The following is an 18165-nucleotide window of genomic DNA, read 5'->3' on the forward strand; positions in this document are numbered from 1 at the left end:
GGATGTGTTAGCCAAATGTCCCGCTGTCACAGAGCTCACAGGGAGTCGGGCAGTGATCCCACCCCCGAAGTGCCAGCGGCTGTCAGGTGCAAGCCTTCGGTAAAGGAGAGAGTGGATGTTTTGGCTGTGCACACTGGGGTGACTTTGGTGATGTTTGTGGGTGCAGGTTAGCTCAGTTTGGGATGTGAGACCTTCCCTTTGAGGGGAGGCATTGCAAAGAGCAGGGAATGGCCAGCAGGCCTCTGCTTAGGGTCAGAGGCATTGATGGATCAACACGTAGAGCATGTAGAGCCATGCAGACTGAAAGATTAACCTTTGTCAGACACATCTGTCTGGGGAACATGCCATCTCTTACCCCTTTTAAAGGAGTCTTGCTTCCTTCTGTCCCTGCACTCCTTGTTAAGTTAAATCAGTGCCTTCCCTCAGTGCTTCCTCTCCAGGTGAGAGCCTCTTTTCCTGACCAATCTGGGCAGCTGTCTGCAGCTATTCCCCCTCTTCCCTCCACTTCAAATCCCACAGAAGGAGGCCAACGATGGCTCATCAAACTGTTCTGCATTACACCACTACATGCTAAGGAAGGGAGGGAACTGAAGCTTATTCCTTAGCATGGCTGGGATCTGGCACTTCTCGGGGACAGTCTGAGCAGGAGCATTGCCTTTGCAGTGTTCACTGCAGTACAACCCCACAGCAGCAGCTAAGAGGAGTGTCTGAATGAGCAGTGGTCACTTAGCTCATGCTGATGCTGCATGGAGGGGGGTTGAAAAGATCAATGTGATAACCATGGCCTCACAGGCCTGGCAGTGCTGTGGTTTGAATCCTGCCTAGGGAGTAGAATCATTTCCTGGCACCTCTGTGTCTGCTAAGAGTAGAAATGTTGCCTCGAACACTGTGTAAATATCTCTGTTACATATAGCTCTGCTCTCCTGGGTATTCTGCAAGGAAATATTCAGAGCACTTGGCTGCAGCTCCTGTTGTTGTTGCACTGGTTTAGAGATGCTGGCAGATGAGATTTTCAGGATTTATTCAGATGAGAGCTTTGCTTCTGCCCTGTGGGCAAGGCTGGAGTTCAGAGCTGCAGATTCTATTTGTGGAATTGAATCAGGCATAGACCCATGTCATACCTGTCTGTATAACCCTCTACCTAAGCCATCTCCTGCCTGCTCCCTGCTTGCTCAGGAGAGAGTTTCCAGTGCTGCTAAGTGGAGGTTTTGCAGAGAAAGCAAGGGCACAGTCGTGCAGCAGGGACACATGCAGCAGGAACTGCCTGGGCTTTTGCAAACCCAACATCAGCATGTCCAGCTGTGCTCAGCAGTTTCATCCAAATACCATATTCTTGATTTCTTTGGGCTCCTGCAGAGTCCAGTGCTCCAATGCTGCTTCCTGTTTCTGTAGCCAAAAGCAGATCAAGCCCCTGTGCCATCCCCAGCAGACCCAAGGGTAAAACCATCCCATCCACTTCCAGCATTCCATGATTGTGACTGTTGGGGTATATCTCTATAGATGTCCCTGCTGGGTTGTGCCGTGGTGAACCCCGAGGTCTGGGTCCCCATTGCCCAGGGCCATCAGAAGGACACACAGCCCACCCAAACCTCTGCTTGGGTTTCCTTGGGGTCTCACATCCAGGTCCACCCAGGTGTGAGAGTCTGTCTCTGTTGTCTTATCTCAGGTAACCCCCCCGAAGGGAAACAGATTTGAAAAATCAAGTCACCAAAGAAGCTTCTGCCACACACTTGGGTTTTGTGCAGTTTTTAAAAGCAGATTTAACTGTAGGGGTTTGAATCTTTCCAGAAAGGTGAGATTGCAACACACTTTCAGCTGTCATCCCCACAGGATCTCACTTTTGCTGACCAAAGTGAAGAGTCTGTAAAATGCTGAGGCATCCCCTATGCATCCTTTTAGCATATTCTAACCCAAAATAGGAAGAGAGGGGATGTAAATATTTACTGGAATTGTGTAGCAGAGAGCACCCAGGGATCTGCAGTTGGATAATCTGCATTGCAAGAGAAGTCGAGGGAATAGCAGATGACTTTGAAAGGCTGCACTGCTGGGTGTGTTTCTTAACATGCACAAATTGCTCCCTGATTTCTCAGGAAAAGAAAGCCCTGGGCTGATTATTGTTTTTAGATCTTATTTTAGATGTAGTGCCTGGAGACCCAGTCAAGATCAGGATCTTTTGCTAGCCAAGAAAAGAGCAAGCAGTAAGGTCCTTTCCTTGGAGAGCTTGCAGGACGAATTTCAGTGTGAGGAGAATTATTAAATGCAGAATTGCCACCATTTTGTGTTGTCTGGGGGGTCAGCCCTGCTTTGCCTGGTGCCTGCTCCTTTTTGTTTCAGTCCCCTCACTTTGGGTGAAGTGGTGGGTAGAAAGGTGAGGAAGAGGGGAGACAAGCAGGGGGCCTGCTCTGCTTTGTTCCCAAACCTTTTCCCTACTTAGATGCATTTGAAAGGTGAGAATTGTCAAACTTATGTGTTAGTGAGTCACTACACACCTGACAATGCCAGTCAGCCCCGTGTACCCCACCAGCACCTGTCCCATCACAGAGAGGAAGGATGAGGAAACGTGGCTAACATTTGCTTTGTAACACAGCCGTACAGAAGTCTGAAGAGATGTGTCTCCTCCTTTTCAGGAACTGTTTTGGCCCATTGCTTGTAACTAACGTGAACATGAGACATTATCTGCAATCCCCACACCGCAGGTCTCTGATCAGTCTGATTCAAAGCTGCTCCCATTCCCATTTCATTTGAACTCAGCTTTAAATATAGCTCACAGAGAAGGATGCAGTGGGTTTGGTAGGAGATGAAGCAGAGCCAGTCCCTGTGATCACAAGACTCCTCCTGCCATGTACTATAAATGATGCTTCTGCTGTGCATTAGAGGAATGGAAATACGCAAGGGCCGGAGGACCAAGTGGTCTGCTTTAATTATTCATCATTAGCAGTAGCTATTATTATTTAAGAGCCTGACATATTAACTGCTGGCCAGTTTCTTTCCTTGATTGCTATCATCCAGTGCCCTCCTCTTTTTGCTCTTGGGCCAAAGCAGAGCTCTTCTCCATCAAGCCAGCTCCAACCCTTTGCCATATCCTACTCATCCTGGACCTCTCCTCAAGGCTCTTGCTTGAAGTTATTCATACCAAGCCAGACAGTGCTTTGCTGCTGGTGTTAATCCCAAGTTTGTGCTGGGTTTCACATCAATATCCCCGAGTCTGACTCAGATGCTTCATACAATACGTTCACGGGAACAGTTCCCACCGGCGGTGCCAGCACGCCTTACTATCATCCCCATTTCTCCCTGAGAGGCACAGGCCTTGTTTACTCCTCTTTTAATAACACAGATGGTTTTAATAGTTCTCTGCCTTCGCCCCCAGTTCTTTCTCCCTGTCTGTAGTCTGTTTAATGCTTCCTTCTAAGTGATGGCTTTGTCACTTAATCTCATTAAAACTTCTCTCCATTGAACTCCGTGAGCTGCTTATCAGACCGTAAGGCTAATCTCCCATTTGTAATTAATTTGTTCTGTGCCTCCTACAATTTGGCATCATTAGATAATGGCATCACCCTCAAGGTCACTGATACACAGCACGAGGTAAACATCCATGGCTCCAACACTGGCCGTCCTGCTGGCCTCTTCCTTCCTCCTCCTCCCTTTGACACATGGCTTGCTTTTATTGACGTTTCTCCCTTTCCCTCAGCCAGTTTCTGATGATGCTTCCTGTCCAGCCTGTGCTGCTGTGTGACTGCAGATCAATATCTCAGGCTGTCTAGAGGAAAATGCTTTTCTGATATCTGCACCAGTTTTCTGCTCACCTTTCAGTTCCTTCCTACTTTGGTCCAGGAATTTAGTTGCACTGTTCTTCCTTTGCCAAGTTACGTGTTTTTAAAACTTGCAGAACCTTTTCACAGAATCCTAGAATCACAGAATAGCTGGGTTTGGAAGGGACCTCAAAGATCTTACAGTTCCAACCCCCCTGCCATGGCCAGGGACACCTTCCACTTGACCAGGTTGCTCAAAGCCCCATTCAACTCAGATTTCAGCACTCCCAAGAATGTCCTCATGAGCTTGGAGTCGGGAAGAGGATACAGGAGCCTTTCACCTTCAGGCCTTTGTGCCCAGTGGACACTCCATGGCTCACTTATCAATAGCATAGGTAGAAACAAGCCACAAATCACTATTATAGTTTGATCAAATTATAATAATGCACAAATCATTATAATGATTTGGCATCCATATTTTTGAAAAAAAAGGAAAAATCCCAGACTATCACAGCTCATGGCACCAGCCAGTACTGCCAGGCAATTTTCACTGGTGAGATGAAGAATACTAAGCTCCAGCCAGAGATGAAAACCAACCCAGTGCACCCTCCCTTTCAGCAATGTGTTCTCAGGCTTCTAAAGGAAGAAGGATACCTTTTGCAGTACTCCCATTAGCTCACTGGGATTTGCTGCTATTGAGTTGTCTGAGACCTTTTCAGGCTCTGGAAATAGGGCCATTCCTGGTACAAGCTCAATCTATTCATTTTCCCCAGTAGATTTATTTTCATCTCTCTTATTTCCCTGTTTAGATGTGGTTTCTAAGAAACTCAAATGGATTTGACCCATTCTTTCAATTTTTGCTGTTCTCTGCCTGAAAACAATCTACTAAACTTGAGTCCTAGATGCACACAGAGCTGTCGTTAGATCATAGGTATCGTTATTCAATACAGTATTGACCACAGTATTCAGAAATTCAACATTCAGGCAGCTACAGAGAACAGCTCCAAATCCATTGCACACAGAGCTGTGGGGAGGAAATCTCCCAAACACTAAAATCTGAGGATTTTTTACTCACTGGAGTCTGCAACTCTGTTTTCTAATTGGCAGTTTTTCTAAGCATGCCTAATTTTTGCCTGATAGTCAAGAAAGGAAAAAAACCCAAACCTACTGGTGAGAGATTCTGCAGCCTTTTGGGACACGGCAGGCTGCTGTAAAAGAGATATATGTTTTTCTGAGGGGAGTAAATGCAGGAAGGACATTTTGCATTTGATTCTGTAATGGCTGCACGCAGATCAGCCGTGGTGCCTTGCTGGGAGCTGGCACAAGGCCACCAGGTAGATCCAGATCAAGAGCAGCTATGTTCAAGTCACCAAGTGCCTCATTTTGGCTAAGAGGCAGCTCTTACTTGGGGATAAATGGTAATTACTCCCAGTGAAATCTGCCTGGCTCAGCAGCAAGATGTATTTGAAACTGGCTTGCGAACTGTTAGGAACTGTGTATTTTCTTTGGATGTGGTGATGCCTCAAGATGCTCATGTAAGGCCAGGAAAACATCATGGTTATAGACAGAAATAAGTTTATGCTCAAAGGACATGTTGATAAGACAAGTGACTGACTAACAGGCTGACTTCAGGAGACTCACTCCTGAGATCAGAGCCAGGTTTGATCAACAGATAAATCTTTCCTTTTCCTTAACAATCTGTATTTCCTAAACCATCCTTGGTTTGGTTTCCCTGACTCCTCCAAACCATGCTGAAAACATGTTTTTAATCCGTTTATATAAATGCCTTTGTGTGCTGTGCTGCCATTCTCTATGCTCATACAATCACTACACCAGTGTGACCAACAAAAGAACAAAAATAATTTTATTTGGTGCATACTCTGTTTCCTCTGAGAATGAGCCCAAGTTTGGTTTCATTCAGCTGTGATGTGCTTGAACCCCTGTCCCTAAAGAGAATGTTGCAGCATTAAATACCAGCTATCTACTATCAAAAGGGATGTTTAAAAATTCAGTTTTATTTTTAATGATCCATTTGTCTCTTCAGACTCGTGAGCAGGCAGTGAGATTGCTGTGATTTGCAGCCACAGGCTGCCCGTTTCCTCCTCTGCTTCCATGGAAACACATGTTGGATGAGGCAGAACCAGGCATAGACTTAAAGTACATGATTTCCAAACTATTTGCTTTTCCTTGCAAGGAGTCCTTCACCTCTTGTTTTTACAAAACTCTGTGTGAGGAGGAATACCCCTTAGGGAGAGGCAGCTTTTTGAGGTGTCTGACTGGTGGTGATGCAGAGGTTTGAAAGTATCATCCCTAAGCATATGAATGTGCTGCTCAGAGGTGAAGTGCATGACACAGGGCAGAGACAGTGGCTTTTGGAGCTGGTGTCACTCTGGCTGTGGCATTTGGGATAAGAAGAGTTTGGCTTTTATGTAAACTCCTTGCTTTACTTTCGTCTCCTCCATGGAGAGGTGAAGATTGTACCTTCCTCTGCATTTCAGGACCCCAGAGACACCAAATTTGCATATGTAATAGCTCCATGTGTTCTTTGGGCAGCCCTTCTCCTCCCTGGATCATGGTAAAAAAGCAGATTATTTGCAGTTTGCTGGAAAAATGAGAGAGGGCTGGGGAAAGGGCAGCAGCTCACACAGACCTGAATGTCATAGCTTGGTACAGCTATTTGCGTGGCTGGTGTGTTTTGTATGGGGAATTGATTCAGAAAGAAAGAAATTGTAGGAGAAAATGGACCTGAAGTGACAGCCACCAGCTCTTCCTACACCTCCCATGCATCAGCCTCTTATTAGAAGGGCTCTCACCCTGCAGGGATACCAACTTGCTCTGCCACCCAATGCCAAGCTGGAATCTCACTGCCTTAGGAGCCAGATCCTGCTTTGGGAGCCAGACCCTGCTGTGGTGGCTGAGTTTGCAGGATCTGAGGCTCACCTCTGGCAGATAGACACCTGGTATTTTCTAGTTGTCTCCTGTTTGTCAGCAAGAGGGGAAAAAACCCTCTTAGATGTGGTGACTCTAATGAAACACTGAGGGAAACGAGTTGCTGAGTGCTACATTTGCAGGGTGTCTTTCCTGCATGGAAAAGAAGTGTATTTTATCTTCCATCACTTGCAAAGCATTCACATTTTGAAGGCTGCTCGTGTCTGTGGCAGCCCAAGCACAAAGCAGGGCAGACACCTCCTTTACAGAACAAACCCCAGGCTGTGCCCTTTCAGCTGCAGGAAAGGATGGAAGCCCCATCCCATCCTTGGCCTCTTAACAAAGCCCTGTCTCAGGCATCAAGAAGTAAAAGTAAATGTCACTCCATGCTGTCTGATGATTCCACAAGATTCACACTAATCAGAGCCCTTCATTAATTATTTATCTTCAGGGAAATGAGCCAAAGGGTTCTGACACTTTGGATGTACAAAGTAATTGCCACGTTTACTTCCCAGCTAATGGAGAGGCCAAAATAAATTGTACCGGGCTGAGTGGTTGTGTGTGTGTGGGTGAGGGCAGGGGCAGGACCTTCCTGTGATTCACGTGATTCCATCCATACCCCAGAGCCCACAGAGCTTCCCCATGTCCCAAAGGGCTCAGTGTTGTCCCCCTGTGTGTCAGCGTGGGCTGGACATGTCACTGCTCCCAGCCACGGCCATCTCCATCCTCCCCTCCATGCAGTCTGTCTCCCTGCATCACATCTCCATGTCCCTTCTGCCCACTCCAGGGCTGCTCTGGCTCCTCCAGCCAATGAGGGGCTGCTGGTAGGTTTGCTCCCAGCTGCCAGAGCAGGACTGGACCCTGTGTTGGGAGCATTGCAGAGCCACATCCTGCACAGAGGGAGGGCTCTGCTCCCTCCCGGCTGCTGAACACGTGGTGACAAACCAGCAGCTCCCCCTGCTCCAGAATAAGTAGGTCTCTGCTGCAGGTTTGCAACCTGAGAAAAACAAACAAATGCAGAGCAGCGTGGCTATATTTATCTGAAATTTAGAAGCTGTAGTTCACAGGGAACTTTGATCACTTTAAATGTCAGGCAGTCTGGGAAAAGAATGAGGAAAAGAAAAAACACAGTTAAAAAGAAAGTGTTTTGGAAAAGGTAAGGGCTGCTGCTGCTTCCAAAATGAAGTAAATCCTTCTCTTCTGGCCCCCAGTACTAATCATCCTAATCTTGAGGGCTGTCGTCCCTTAGCTTCAAGCTGGGGGTACTCAGAGGCTGTGGTTTCCAAAGCCCAGCCCCACAGGTGCTGAGGACCAGCAGGACTCAGAGTCCTGCCCAGAATTCAGCAAGAGCTGGTCACATCTCCTGCACCTGTGAAAGAGGAGGTTCATCCAAAACAAAATATGACAATTGAGTTTGGGGTTTGGGTTTTTTGGTTTGCAAACCAAAAAAAGATTGTGGTTTTCTTGAATTTATAATAATTTGAAATTAATGTCATGCCATAATGGTTTATCTCTGATTCATCTGCATGACATTAATTTTAAGTACCTGGCATTTGAAATTCAAGAACCTCAGATGGGGCACAGGGATATGGTGCTTAGGATCCCCTGGTGGATTTATTAAGAATGAACTAACTGATGTAACACAATGAGGCATTTGGTGGTACCTGTCTCAGGGAGTTTCATCAAAGCCCCACGTACTTAAATGTTTGCAAGGAGGGAAACACTTAAGGAAAGCAGTTCTGAAATCCCAGCAGACCTTTTGCGATGCTTGCCCAGACCTATTTTACTGTTCTCTTTGGAAATCACCCATTTCTACAAAAGCCAAACCTGTTGCAAAGGAATTCACTATTCATGCAGAAAATGTAGTATGCTATCCTTCCACCTCACGCTGCTTATGTGCAGTGCTCTGGGATAACAGCTATTTCTGGATCTCTGCAAATCTGCACAGTTACCCTGAAATTCCTGATGCTTCTACCATATCCACATGCTATTATTGCAGCACAGTGGTTAAATGTGCTGTCAATAAGGAAAACACCTTCCCTTTTTCAGTTTTGTCCAGTGGACTTTCAAGCTACTTATTAATTGATAAATATGGAAAAATAGTCCTATTTTTTCATATAGGTATTCAAATTCACCCTATACCTTCTATTTTACTCACACTCATCCCAGGATAGAGAGCTATCAGTCCTTTTTGCAGAAGCAATCAGGAAAATGTGGCTTATGGTGTTTAACAATATCGTTGGATAAATCTGAATTCCTCAGGCTTTTTCGTTTGGTTTTTCTAAATGTGAAAGAGTTTTGCTGATCTATCTTTAATCCTTTGGCCTTGAAAATGGGAAATTAAATTGTCTTTTCTCAGATACTTGATGTCAGCATCCAAATCAGGACTCTCTCATCGTGTGCAGAGAGGGAGCGAGGTTATATGATATTCAAGTGCTCAGAGATAGGATCTGTTCTTCAGAGAGAAACCCATTTCCACAAATTCAGTGGATTCAACTCGGTCCTGCATTTTTTTCTTCCCATTTTCCTCCTTTTGCATCTGTTTGCATAAGAGTACTAGTTTTAGGGATGACTGATCTTAAGTTCCTAATGAGGTGGCTCCAGGGTGTGGATTTTCATGGCATATTCTGTTGATTGGATGCTGGAAGCTTGCTTGACCTTGCTTATGGTATCTTCTGTAAGATATATACATATGATCTGTCCTGTCCTCTTCCCTCTCCCCCATGTGAGGGGATGTGCTGGGGCAGGGCCAGCACCCCACTACTCAAACCATTTCTGCTTTTCTGTGTTGCTTTACTTCCAACCGATGTCCTAAAATGCCACACAAAACCATTTTCCCTGTTCATTTCCCCAGCAAACACAACTCTGACCACTTTTCAGCCAACACTTCGGGCACATCATTTCCTGATCTAATTCTTCTAATTGCCCTAGAGGCCCATAATAGCATTTAAAACTCAGAGTGCTGCTTTGCCATCCGAAGCGTTTCTCCAGCCAGTGCCCACACAGAGTCTCAACAGAGCCCTGCCCTATTCTCTCCTTGCTTTCCCCTTCTCACAGCCTTGCACTGGCACTCCTGCCTTATACACCAGTATTTTATGTCCTTCATTGCTCCTTTTGGGTTCTTTTCCCCCACTTTGTGCCATGCAGCAGTGTTGGCATTGCTGCAATAAGCAGCCACACTGCCTCCTCCATTGCTTTTGCAAGGACTGTAGGCAGTGTTTGCTCAGGACAGGAGCAGCTGCTTCTTAACCTCCCCCTGTCCGACCTCTCCTCCATTTCTCAGCCAGGATTTTCCCATGTTAACAGCCAGCTTCCCAGGCTGGGTATGACTGGAGCTGTCCCTTTGCAGAGAGCATCTTGGTACCCAGGTGTCTCTCCTCCACGGAGCAGGCGGTGTGGCTGCTGAATCCAGCAGTGTGTCAGTGATCTGTTGCTGTTTTCCAGGGAAAGCTGGGGTTGCCATGACAATTGTGTGCCGGCCCGAGCCGGTGCATGGCCGCAGTATCCACATACCTCCACCACTAATGCTTTTCATCCTCCCTGCAGGGCGGGGTGGGGGATGCAAAGATGCCCATGGTGACTTGCTGGAAGCAGCTGTCCAGCATGGTGAGAAGCTCAGGCCCTTCTGGGTAGCACCCTTCCCTAAAGAAAATTATTTTTTGGGAGCATCTGGAGCTGGGGAAAGCAGCTTGATTTATATCAAGTCATTCTGCACCCTCTCCCCTGGCCTGAATTGGGCTGGAAGCAGGAGTGCCAGGTACAGGAGCAGTGAAGCCAGCAGAAATGCTGCAAACCACAGCTCATTCTCAAGCACCCCTGGCTGCTTATGAGCATCCCAACCCGAATTAAGGCCTTGTGGCACTGCTGCAAATGTAGCCTCAGTCTCCTGAGCCTCTGCCTGCAGGCTGTTGGTTTAATTTGCAGTCACATTTGCAAAATTTGTAGTTGCATTTTGCACTTGGGCAGAGCATCCCAGCCGCTGAATCAGCACCTGGAGCTTCAAAACTTGGGTCTGGTCCCAGCAGAGCAGGAGCAAAGGGTGGCCTTGCAAGCTGGAAACAAAGCTTTGGCACTTTTGTGGGAACATTTTCCCTGGGGGTTCACTAGAGCTGCCTCAGCTCAGCACCTGGATGTGCAGAGGAGCAAAGGGCAGGACCTCTCCCTGGTGGCTTGTGGCACTGCCATGTGGCACAGCCTCATTTCCCCAGCTCAGGCACTGGGAACTAGACCTTGCTTCAAGAATTTGCTAAAAATTCATCATCATCATCATCATCATCTCTTTGGGGAATGCTTGGCCAAAGAGGAGAGTCCTCTGTGCCCCTTACACAACACCAGGCAGGATTTCACCATTTCCAAGGGCAGTGCAATCCAAATTCATCTTTACAACCTTGCTTGATCTCCCCTGGTCCAAGAATGGCAGCCAGTAACACCAGCCTTGCAAGTTGTGTTGCAAAAATGAGCAAAGCTCCTTTGTTAGAGCTGCAGATGTTGTGCCTGGGTGCTGCAGAAACAAAGCTCAAAAAGCAGATGATGCCCCAAATTTAAATAGACCAAGCAGACCCAGAGACCTCAGAGAGATGATTCCCAAGGTCATGTAGGAAGCCTGTGGCAGATGTGGGGACTGAACAGAGATCTCCTGAGGCTCAGCCACGCTGTGGTCTCAGGACTGTCTTCTCTTTTGTCTTCCAGTACATTAGGAAGATCAGTTAATGAAATGGAATTAATAATGCCAGCTGCAGCACCAGCAATTCTGTAAGAGAGAAAAATTTCACAGCACAGGCTTAAAAACAGAAGACATGAAAATAGGAATAAGCTGCAAGCACTTCCCTTTGTAATGGGGGAGTGCAGGAGGTCAGACAGAGTTTTAGGGTCTCTTCAGCTTTACAGATCAAATCTTAAAGAAAGAATGAAGATGTAGCAACTGCCTCCCCCAGAGGAGAGAAACTCATGATTTTAAGGTTCCCAGCAACTGAAGAAAGTAGTCCCACTGGAAAGAATCAAAGGACTTTTCTAGGTCAATGGCAGGAATAGAGCCTTTATTTCTATGAACCTCACAGTTCAAAAATAACATTAAAGAACCAAGAGAAATTATCCACCTCTGAAGAACAAGGAATAAATCAAAACTGATTGTTATGTGTTAGTTGTGCTGCTGCCTGCAGTAATCAGGAAGCTCAAATGGCACCACAGGAGTCCTGGCCATCTCTGGGATGGCTGCTGAAGAAGGTCTGTGCCGTGTTCACTGAGGAACATCAGAGGCTCAAAACCCAAAATTGTTGCTTAACAATAATGTTGAATCTAAGGAGTTCCCCCCAAAGGGCTCATTTACTAGGATTTGAGGAAAGGCCTCCTCATTCCCAGGGAAGGAAGCAAGCACCAAGCTTGTCTCACCTGGGTCTCTCACCCATTCATTTGGCTCATGTCACTGGGTTGTTGCCAAAACTCTTATGGTAATAAGGTTTTATTATACAGTTACATATGGTTATTATACAGTTATATATGGTAATTTTACAGACCTCTTAAATAGTTGGGACTCTCGAACCTGGAGAAGAGAAGGGGACACCTCAGAGCATCTTCCAGTGCCTAAAAGGGAGGGCAGGTTCAAGGCCAGGTTGGATGGGGCTCTGACCAACCTGGTCTAGTGGAAGGTGTCCCTGTCCATGGCAGGGGTTGGGAACTTGATGATCCCTTCCAAGTCACACTTCTATGATTAGATATATCCATATATATCTGTATATAGATAAATACATCTATAATCTCAGCCTTTGAGCAAAGATGGATATGAAGAATAGTTTTGCTGAGCAGAAAGTGAAACAGAGACAGCAGAGCAGAAGCTTAGCACATCTCAAAATCACACTTCTTGTCCTTGTGAACAACTCAAATATTTTGACCGATGATTAAAAAAACCCCTATAAATCCAGGCATTTCGAGACTTAAAAAGAAATCACATGGAGGCTGGAACATTATGTGACATGCCAGGACATGGGGCTTCTTTTATTGAGATTGTTCAGCTTCAGACTTTAATTGTTCCAGTTTAAGACCATATTGTCTTTTTCACCAGCTTATTGATTCATTTTGTGGTCTGAAGACCTGAGGAAAAAGGTAATTCATCCCTGCATTACATCTTCCAAGAGAAAGTAGCAAAGACCTGGGGCAAAAGACAGCAAGGACAGAGCTGTCTATGTGCTTCCTGTACTGTGAGAAGTGATGGACCTGAAATAGCCATCAGCATCTCCCAGCTCACGGCCTTGCCTTTTGAGCTGCCTCTGAGCGACTCTGCAGACCAGAAAATACGCAAGAATGAGCCCAAGACAGTGAAAAGGATGAGAGCAGGAGCCAGGATTTGGCCCATCCTTCTGCTATTGACAGCCTCCTCATGAAAATGTAATTGCTGGCTGCCCTTCCTTGGAGTGCTCAGGCAAAAATTCCCCGTTGCTCTTTAGAGCTTCGAGACATATTAATGCAACTTTTAAAATAGCATCCTCTCTATTTTTGTTGCTAATGCTAAGAACAAATTAGCTTAGAAAAAAACCCCAATGATCTCCCTTAATGCTATTGCTCTCCTAAAGTGCTAAGTGTCAGGATCTTTCAGCACCACTTCGCAGATCTGGCGCTGCCCTCAATGTGTCCCACGGAGTGATGCAGGAAAACACAATCGGTCCAAAGTGCCTTCAAAGTCACTGCACTCCAAACAGTGGTTTCAGCTCCGTCTTTGGATTTTTAATCATTAAATAATCTTTGAAACCAACTGAAACCAGCTGACTTCCACCCCTGCCCTCCAGCGGGATTGTTAAGGGACAGCCCTGAAGTTTAGTTCCTGTGGTAGAACAGTGGGGGTTACTGAGCTCTTATGGACAGTTATGTCCATTCAAGTGTATTTATCTAAAAAGCCTTAAACTTTGCTAACTCTGACCTCATCAGAGCTCATCAGCGGTGCACAGGTGGGTTGGGTCACTGTGGAAGCTGGAGGACCTTTGTAGGGAGGCAAGGTAAGGCTGGAGCACCAGTCCTGCTGCAGGATTTCCTGTGTCCCTGTAAGGAGCACAACCCTGCTGGCCACACACCATGGCAGGGTGCCCCTGTCCTCTGCTGAGCTACAGTCTGCACCCATTTGGCCATCCAGATGTGGGTGCCCCATCCCTGGAATTGTTCAAGGCCAGATTGGATGGGGCTTTGAGAAACCTTGTCTAGTGGATGGCATCCCTGCCCATGGACAAAGGGTTTGGAACTAGGTGACCTTTAAGGTCCCTTCCAGCCCAAATCCTTCTATGATTCTGCGATTCTGTGATCTCTATTGGAGTTGGAGGGAGGGCAAGAAATGAGGCAGACAGCAATACCCTACTTTTGTGTTCACTTGGCCAGTGGTTTCCTGCAATGATCCCATGGGTAACTATTTTACTGAGCCCTTACCACCCACATCCTACATACACAGGTCAGTATCTCCAGCAGAGATACCTCACAGGCAAGTGGTGATGAGCCCCCTCGGCCTGTGGCTGTGCCATCAACACTGAGCTTCATGTGACCTCACTAACACATCTTAAGATCTGTAATAATTTCAGTAACATCCACAGTAGGAGGCTTCCAATGGACAGTGCTCTGAAGGGAAGCAAATTCCACATACTACTTTTCATCCTGCTTCTATTTGTGATCACAGAAAAGCTCTCCTCCACCACTGAACTTTCCTGCAGCTGGTGCCAAGATCTCTGTGCGTGTCTCACTGTTTTAAGATCCAGGCAGTGCAATTTTTATTTGTGCCTTCCAGCCTGCTCAGTAGAGGTTGAGTTGGTGGTCCTGGTTTAGCTCTGTGGAAAAGAACCAGCTCTTAACTGCAGGATTGATGGTCAAGTGCTTAGGCCTACGTCTGGCTCACTACTTACTGAATGCATATTTTAAAATCTCATTGTGGAAATGCATTTTTTATCAATGGCCATTTTAGTCCTGGATCTACTCAGCGCTGATTGAGATTTTGTGCAATTTCTGTAGTCACACACAGAGTTGCTTCTGTCCCCCACCTGCCTCAGGTCCTGGGACAAGTGAGTGCACGCTGGAAGCTCTTCTTAGCCCATGTGCATTTTCTAAGTGTGTTCATCTCACTGTTCCAGTTCAGTTCTGTTTCTGACACAAATGCAGTGTTCTTGTTACTGCTGGTAAAGCAATGGGTTCTGGTGCCTGTGGATTAAAATAGTTCTGGAAGTAGTGTGGGAGAGTCCAATCACATGGGCCAGGTCTGAAGAGACACTTTTCCTAAAGGGAGTAAGAATTTAAACAGGAAGCCTGATGGTGTGATTCATTTTGGTAGCCTGGAAGAGGAAATGGGAGACATGAAGTCTGAGGCAAGAAAAATTCTCACCAACAATAAAGGCAAGGAGAAATCATTATTGGGATAATAAATGTACAGGGACCATTCTTCTGTCCAAGGGGAATTTCTCCTTTATACTTGACTGAAAAATGTGGGTTACAGTGAGACCAAACAGAGATATTTTGCCTTCTCACTGCTGTATTGCTGGTGGTACGTGCCCAGCAGCCATGAATTTCACCTATGCACTATGTTTGGGGTGTCTGTGGCTATTCCAGGGACAAGGATGTAGAAGTTTTATTTGAATTATGTCTCTGTTTTATACACACTGCTTGTAAATACTTCATATTATGGCTTGGTGCTGGAAACGCCATGGCAGAGCTGTGAAGAGTTTGCAGGGCAAAATGTATCAATAGGGACATTTTCTGCTCTTGCAGAGGGTCTAAACCAATGAGTCCATGCTTAAGAAATCCTCCCTTGCCAACCTCTTTCTTCCTTTTTTTTTTTTTTTATAAACAAAGGCAGGAAGAACACAAACCCCAGATTTGTAACATTGTAGATGGTTTAATCTTACTGTATACAATGACAGTTGAAGCCAGTTCTGCCCCAATTAGTTAATTATTTCCCCATTAGGGGAATAAAGGTGCTGGATTCAAGCCTAAGCAAGTGTTTTAGGGGATCTCAGGGATGGTTTAGGAACATGAACAGTAGCTGTTGGCCTCTGTATTCCCAGCAGAGTTTCCTAGGTAAAGAGTAAAATAGTACTATCTCCTTAAAATTTGGCTTTCTTCTATAAGATGAGTTACCTGAGGGCAGGATAAGTGACTACTCCCGGTTGGAGGAGATATCTGTTAACTCAGGTATTAAAGATCTTTTTTTTTTTGCAGCCAAAAGAGCAGAGGGGCTCAAATTCTATTCCCCATGCTGATGGGTGCATGACCCACTGTGTCTGTGTTGGTGTCTATTTCCACATAAAAAACCAAAATTCAGTAACACACAGCTAAAGTGAAGTTATTTAATGAACTGTCACGATCTAAAGGTTTAAATCCAGCTTCAGAGCTGACAGGTCCCCAGCTGGGGTCATTCTGCCCAAAATGACTGGACATAGTCTGGTACACTGTATCTCAGGTCACTCTCCAGTGAAATAGGGTGACTTTTTGGGGAGTTTCTTAATAATACTAGCCACCCCAAAATCTGAAAATGTGAACAGGTTGAGTGGCAAAGGGTTTTGTTTCCCAATGTCTGCCAAGTGTGACCATTGCATGGTTATGATGTCTCTGTAAGGCTATTCGTAATAGTTTATTGGCAGGGAAACTGAGGCACAGGCCATGTCCTGCTGCTGCAGGAGTGTTGGGGCCCATGTTAAAACTCAGCTATTAGTGGGCCTTTCACAAATTGTCCTGTATTCCTGGACTCTTACACCTCAAATCCTGGTTCATGCAGCATTTTGGGCAGCGAGAGGAGGCAGCATTTGTTCCCTGCACACCCAAACCTGGGTGCAACTGGAATTCCTCAGCACCCTGGTGTGGCAGGGCTTGGCATGGGGGGGCCACACGGGTCACCCCGTGCCCGCAGGGTTTTGAAAAAAAAAAGTAGCAAAATAGGGGCTGCTGTGTAGGGCTTGGATCCTGACCTTGTTTTTTTCCTGCCTGCTCCCCGACCCCACCCAGCTGGGCAGAGGAGAGGGAGGCATCAAAACCCGGAGGGGTTGTGTCAAATTTGGCCTTCACAAAAAAAACCCAAACCCAAAACCAAAACAAAAACAAACAAACAAACAAAAAAAAACAAAAAAAAACCCAAACACCAAAACCAAAATACAAAATCAAAACAAACAAAAAAAAAAGGGGGACAAGAAAAAAAGAAAAAAACACCAGATTCCATCACTGTCAAGAAATTTCTGGAACACGAGCAGTCACAACTGTACAGACACATAGGAAACACTGCTCACCCCTCATCACCCCCCCTCTACCCACACCCAATTTGGTTTTATTTCTTTGCCATCAGGTTGCCTTAACCATTTCCATGGCTTAGGAGGCTAAGCCGCCCGAGCGCAAGCTTTTGATTTGAAAAGGGACTGCATCCCCTTTTCAAAGGAGCCTGCTCCCTAGGGCAACCACATCACACTGCTGATTTGCTGCAGTGGAGACCGCAGCGCGTACAATATGCCCTCCCCCTCCGCCTGTGCTGCTTACAGCATCAGTCCGGAGCCGAGCGGGGAGACGGGAGCGATACCCACTAACCCACCCATGCTCGGGAATGCCTGACTGGTAACGCAGTGCCTCCGACGAAAGGACCGGCAATCCCTCAGCTCTCCGAGATGCAAGCCAGTGCCGATTCCACCAAGATGGACTGTCTTTGGAGCAACTGGAAATGTCAGGGTATTATATCTATTCTAGTGTTGCATGCTAGGAGGACTGCATGGCAGAGGAGGCAAAGGCAGGATCCATCCATTTTTGCATTGTTCACCTGTGGGCCTTTGCATGCTGTTTCCTCTCCCTCCCCGCGAAGCTTTTCTTTGGGGGTAATTTAAGAAAGAAAGATTAAAAGCCCTTATTTCTGTTCGTGGCATGCATTTTCTCCCATCCCCAGGTGTCTCACCCTGAAAGCATCCAGGATACAGGTCCTCCCTTCCCACCTTACAGCTCATTCCCAAAGCATCCGCCCTTGCCGTTAGCGGCGTCATTCCTCATCCTCGACTCTCTCCGTCGGGATATCGCTGGCATGATTTCCTACCTTTCGGGCTTTAGGGAAGCCGGGTGACGGTGCATTGGTGCCCGCTGGGGCTGGCGAGGGTTGGAGGTGGCGGCGTTGGGCTCCTGGGTGCCTCCTGCCCACGGACACACCCAGAGCCAGGCTTAGCCTTGTGTCACACAAAGAAAACGCAGCTTCGGCAAGGAGGGCGACAGCGCCGGGGCACCGCGGGATGGCCCCCCGCTTCCTACTTTGCTCTAGGATTGCTTAAAAAAAAAACCAAAAAAACCTTTCATTATGCTCCTGAGCACTCGTTCGGGGGTAAAATATTGCGGTGGTGTTGTCTCGCTGCCGCGTAGGCGAAGGGAACAATGGCATCTCCCTTTTGGGCTGATTTTCAGCATATTTTGAGCGGGTCGGTGTCTGCGCTGGGTGGGGCTGGCCACCTTCCCGGGTGCCTTGGATAGCTTTTCAGCCATTTTTAGTCGGCTTCACACTTCCCCG

General features: G+C 46.6%; 1 protein-coding gene across 2 annotated transcripts in view; it reads left to right on the forward strand.

The window, feature by feature from the left end:
- The window catches only part of RTN1 (reticulon 1), a gene marked incomplete at both ends in the record, with an annotated part of 116892 nt that overhangs the window by 83888 nt on the left and 14839 nt on the right, over positions 1-18165 (forward strand). The window contains one exon of one of the 2 annotated variants that reach the window (XM_082283933.1): positions 17288-17348. The exons of the other annotated variant lie outside the window; for it this stretch is intronic. Within the exon in view, the coding sequence (XP_082140059.1) occupies positions 17288-17348 (61 nt within the window). Of the gene's footprint in view, positions 1-17287; positions 17349-18165 lie in introns of those variants that run through there. 2 annotated transcript variants of the gene reach the window in all.

Source organism: Coloeus monedula (assembly GCF_965178545.1).
Source record: "Coloeus monedula genome assembly, chromosome: 6".
NCBI classification, from domain to species: Eukaryota; Metazoa; Chordata; class Aves; order Passeriformes; family Corvidae; genus Coloeus; species Coloeus monedula.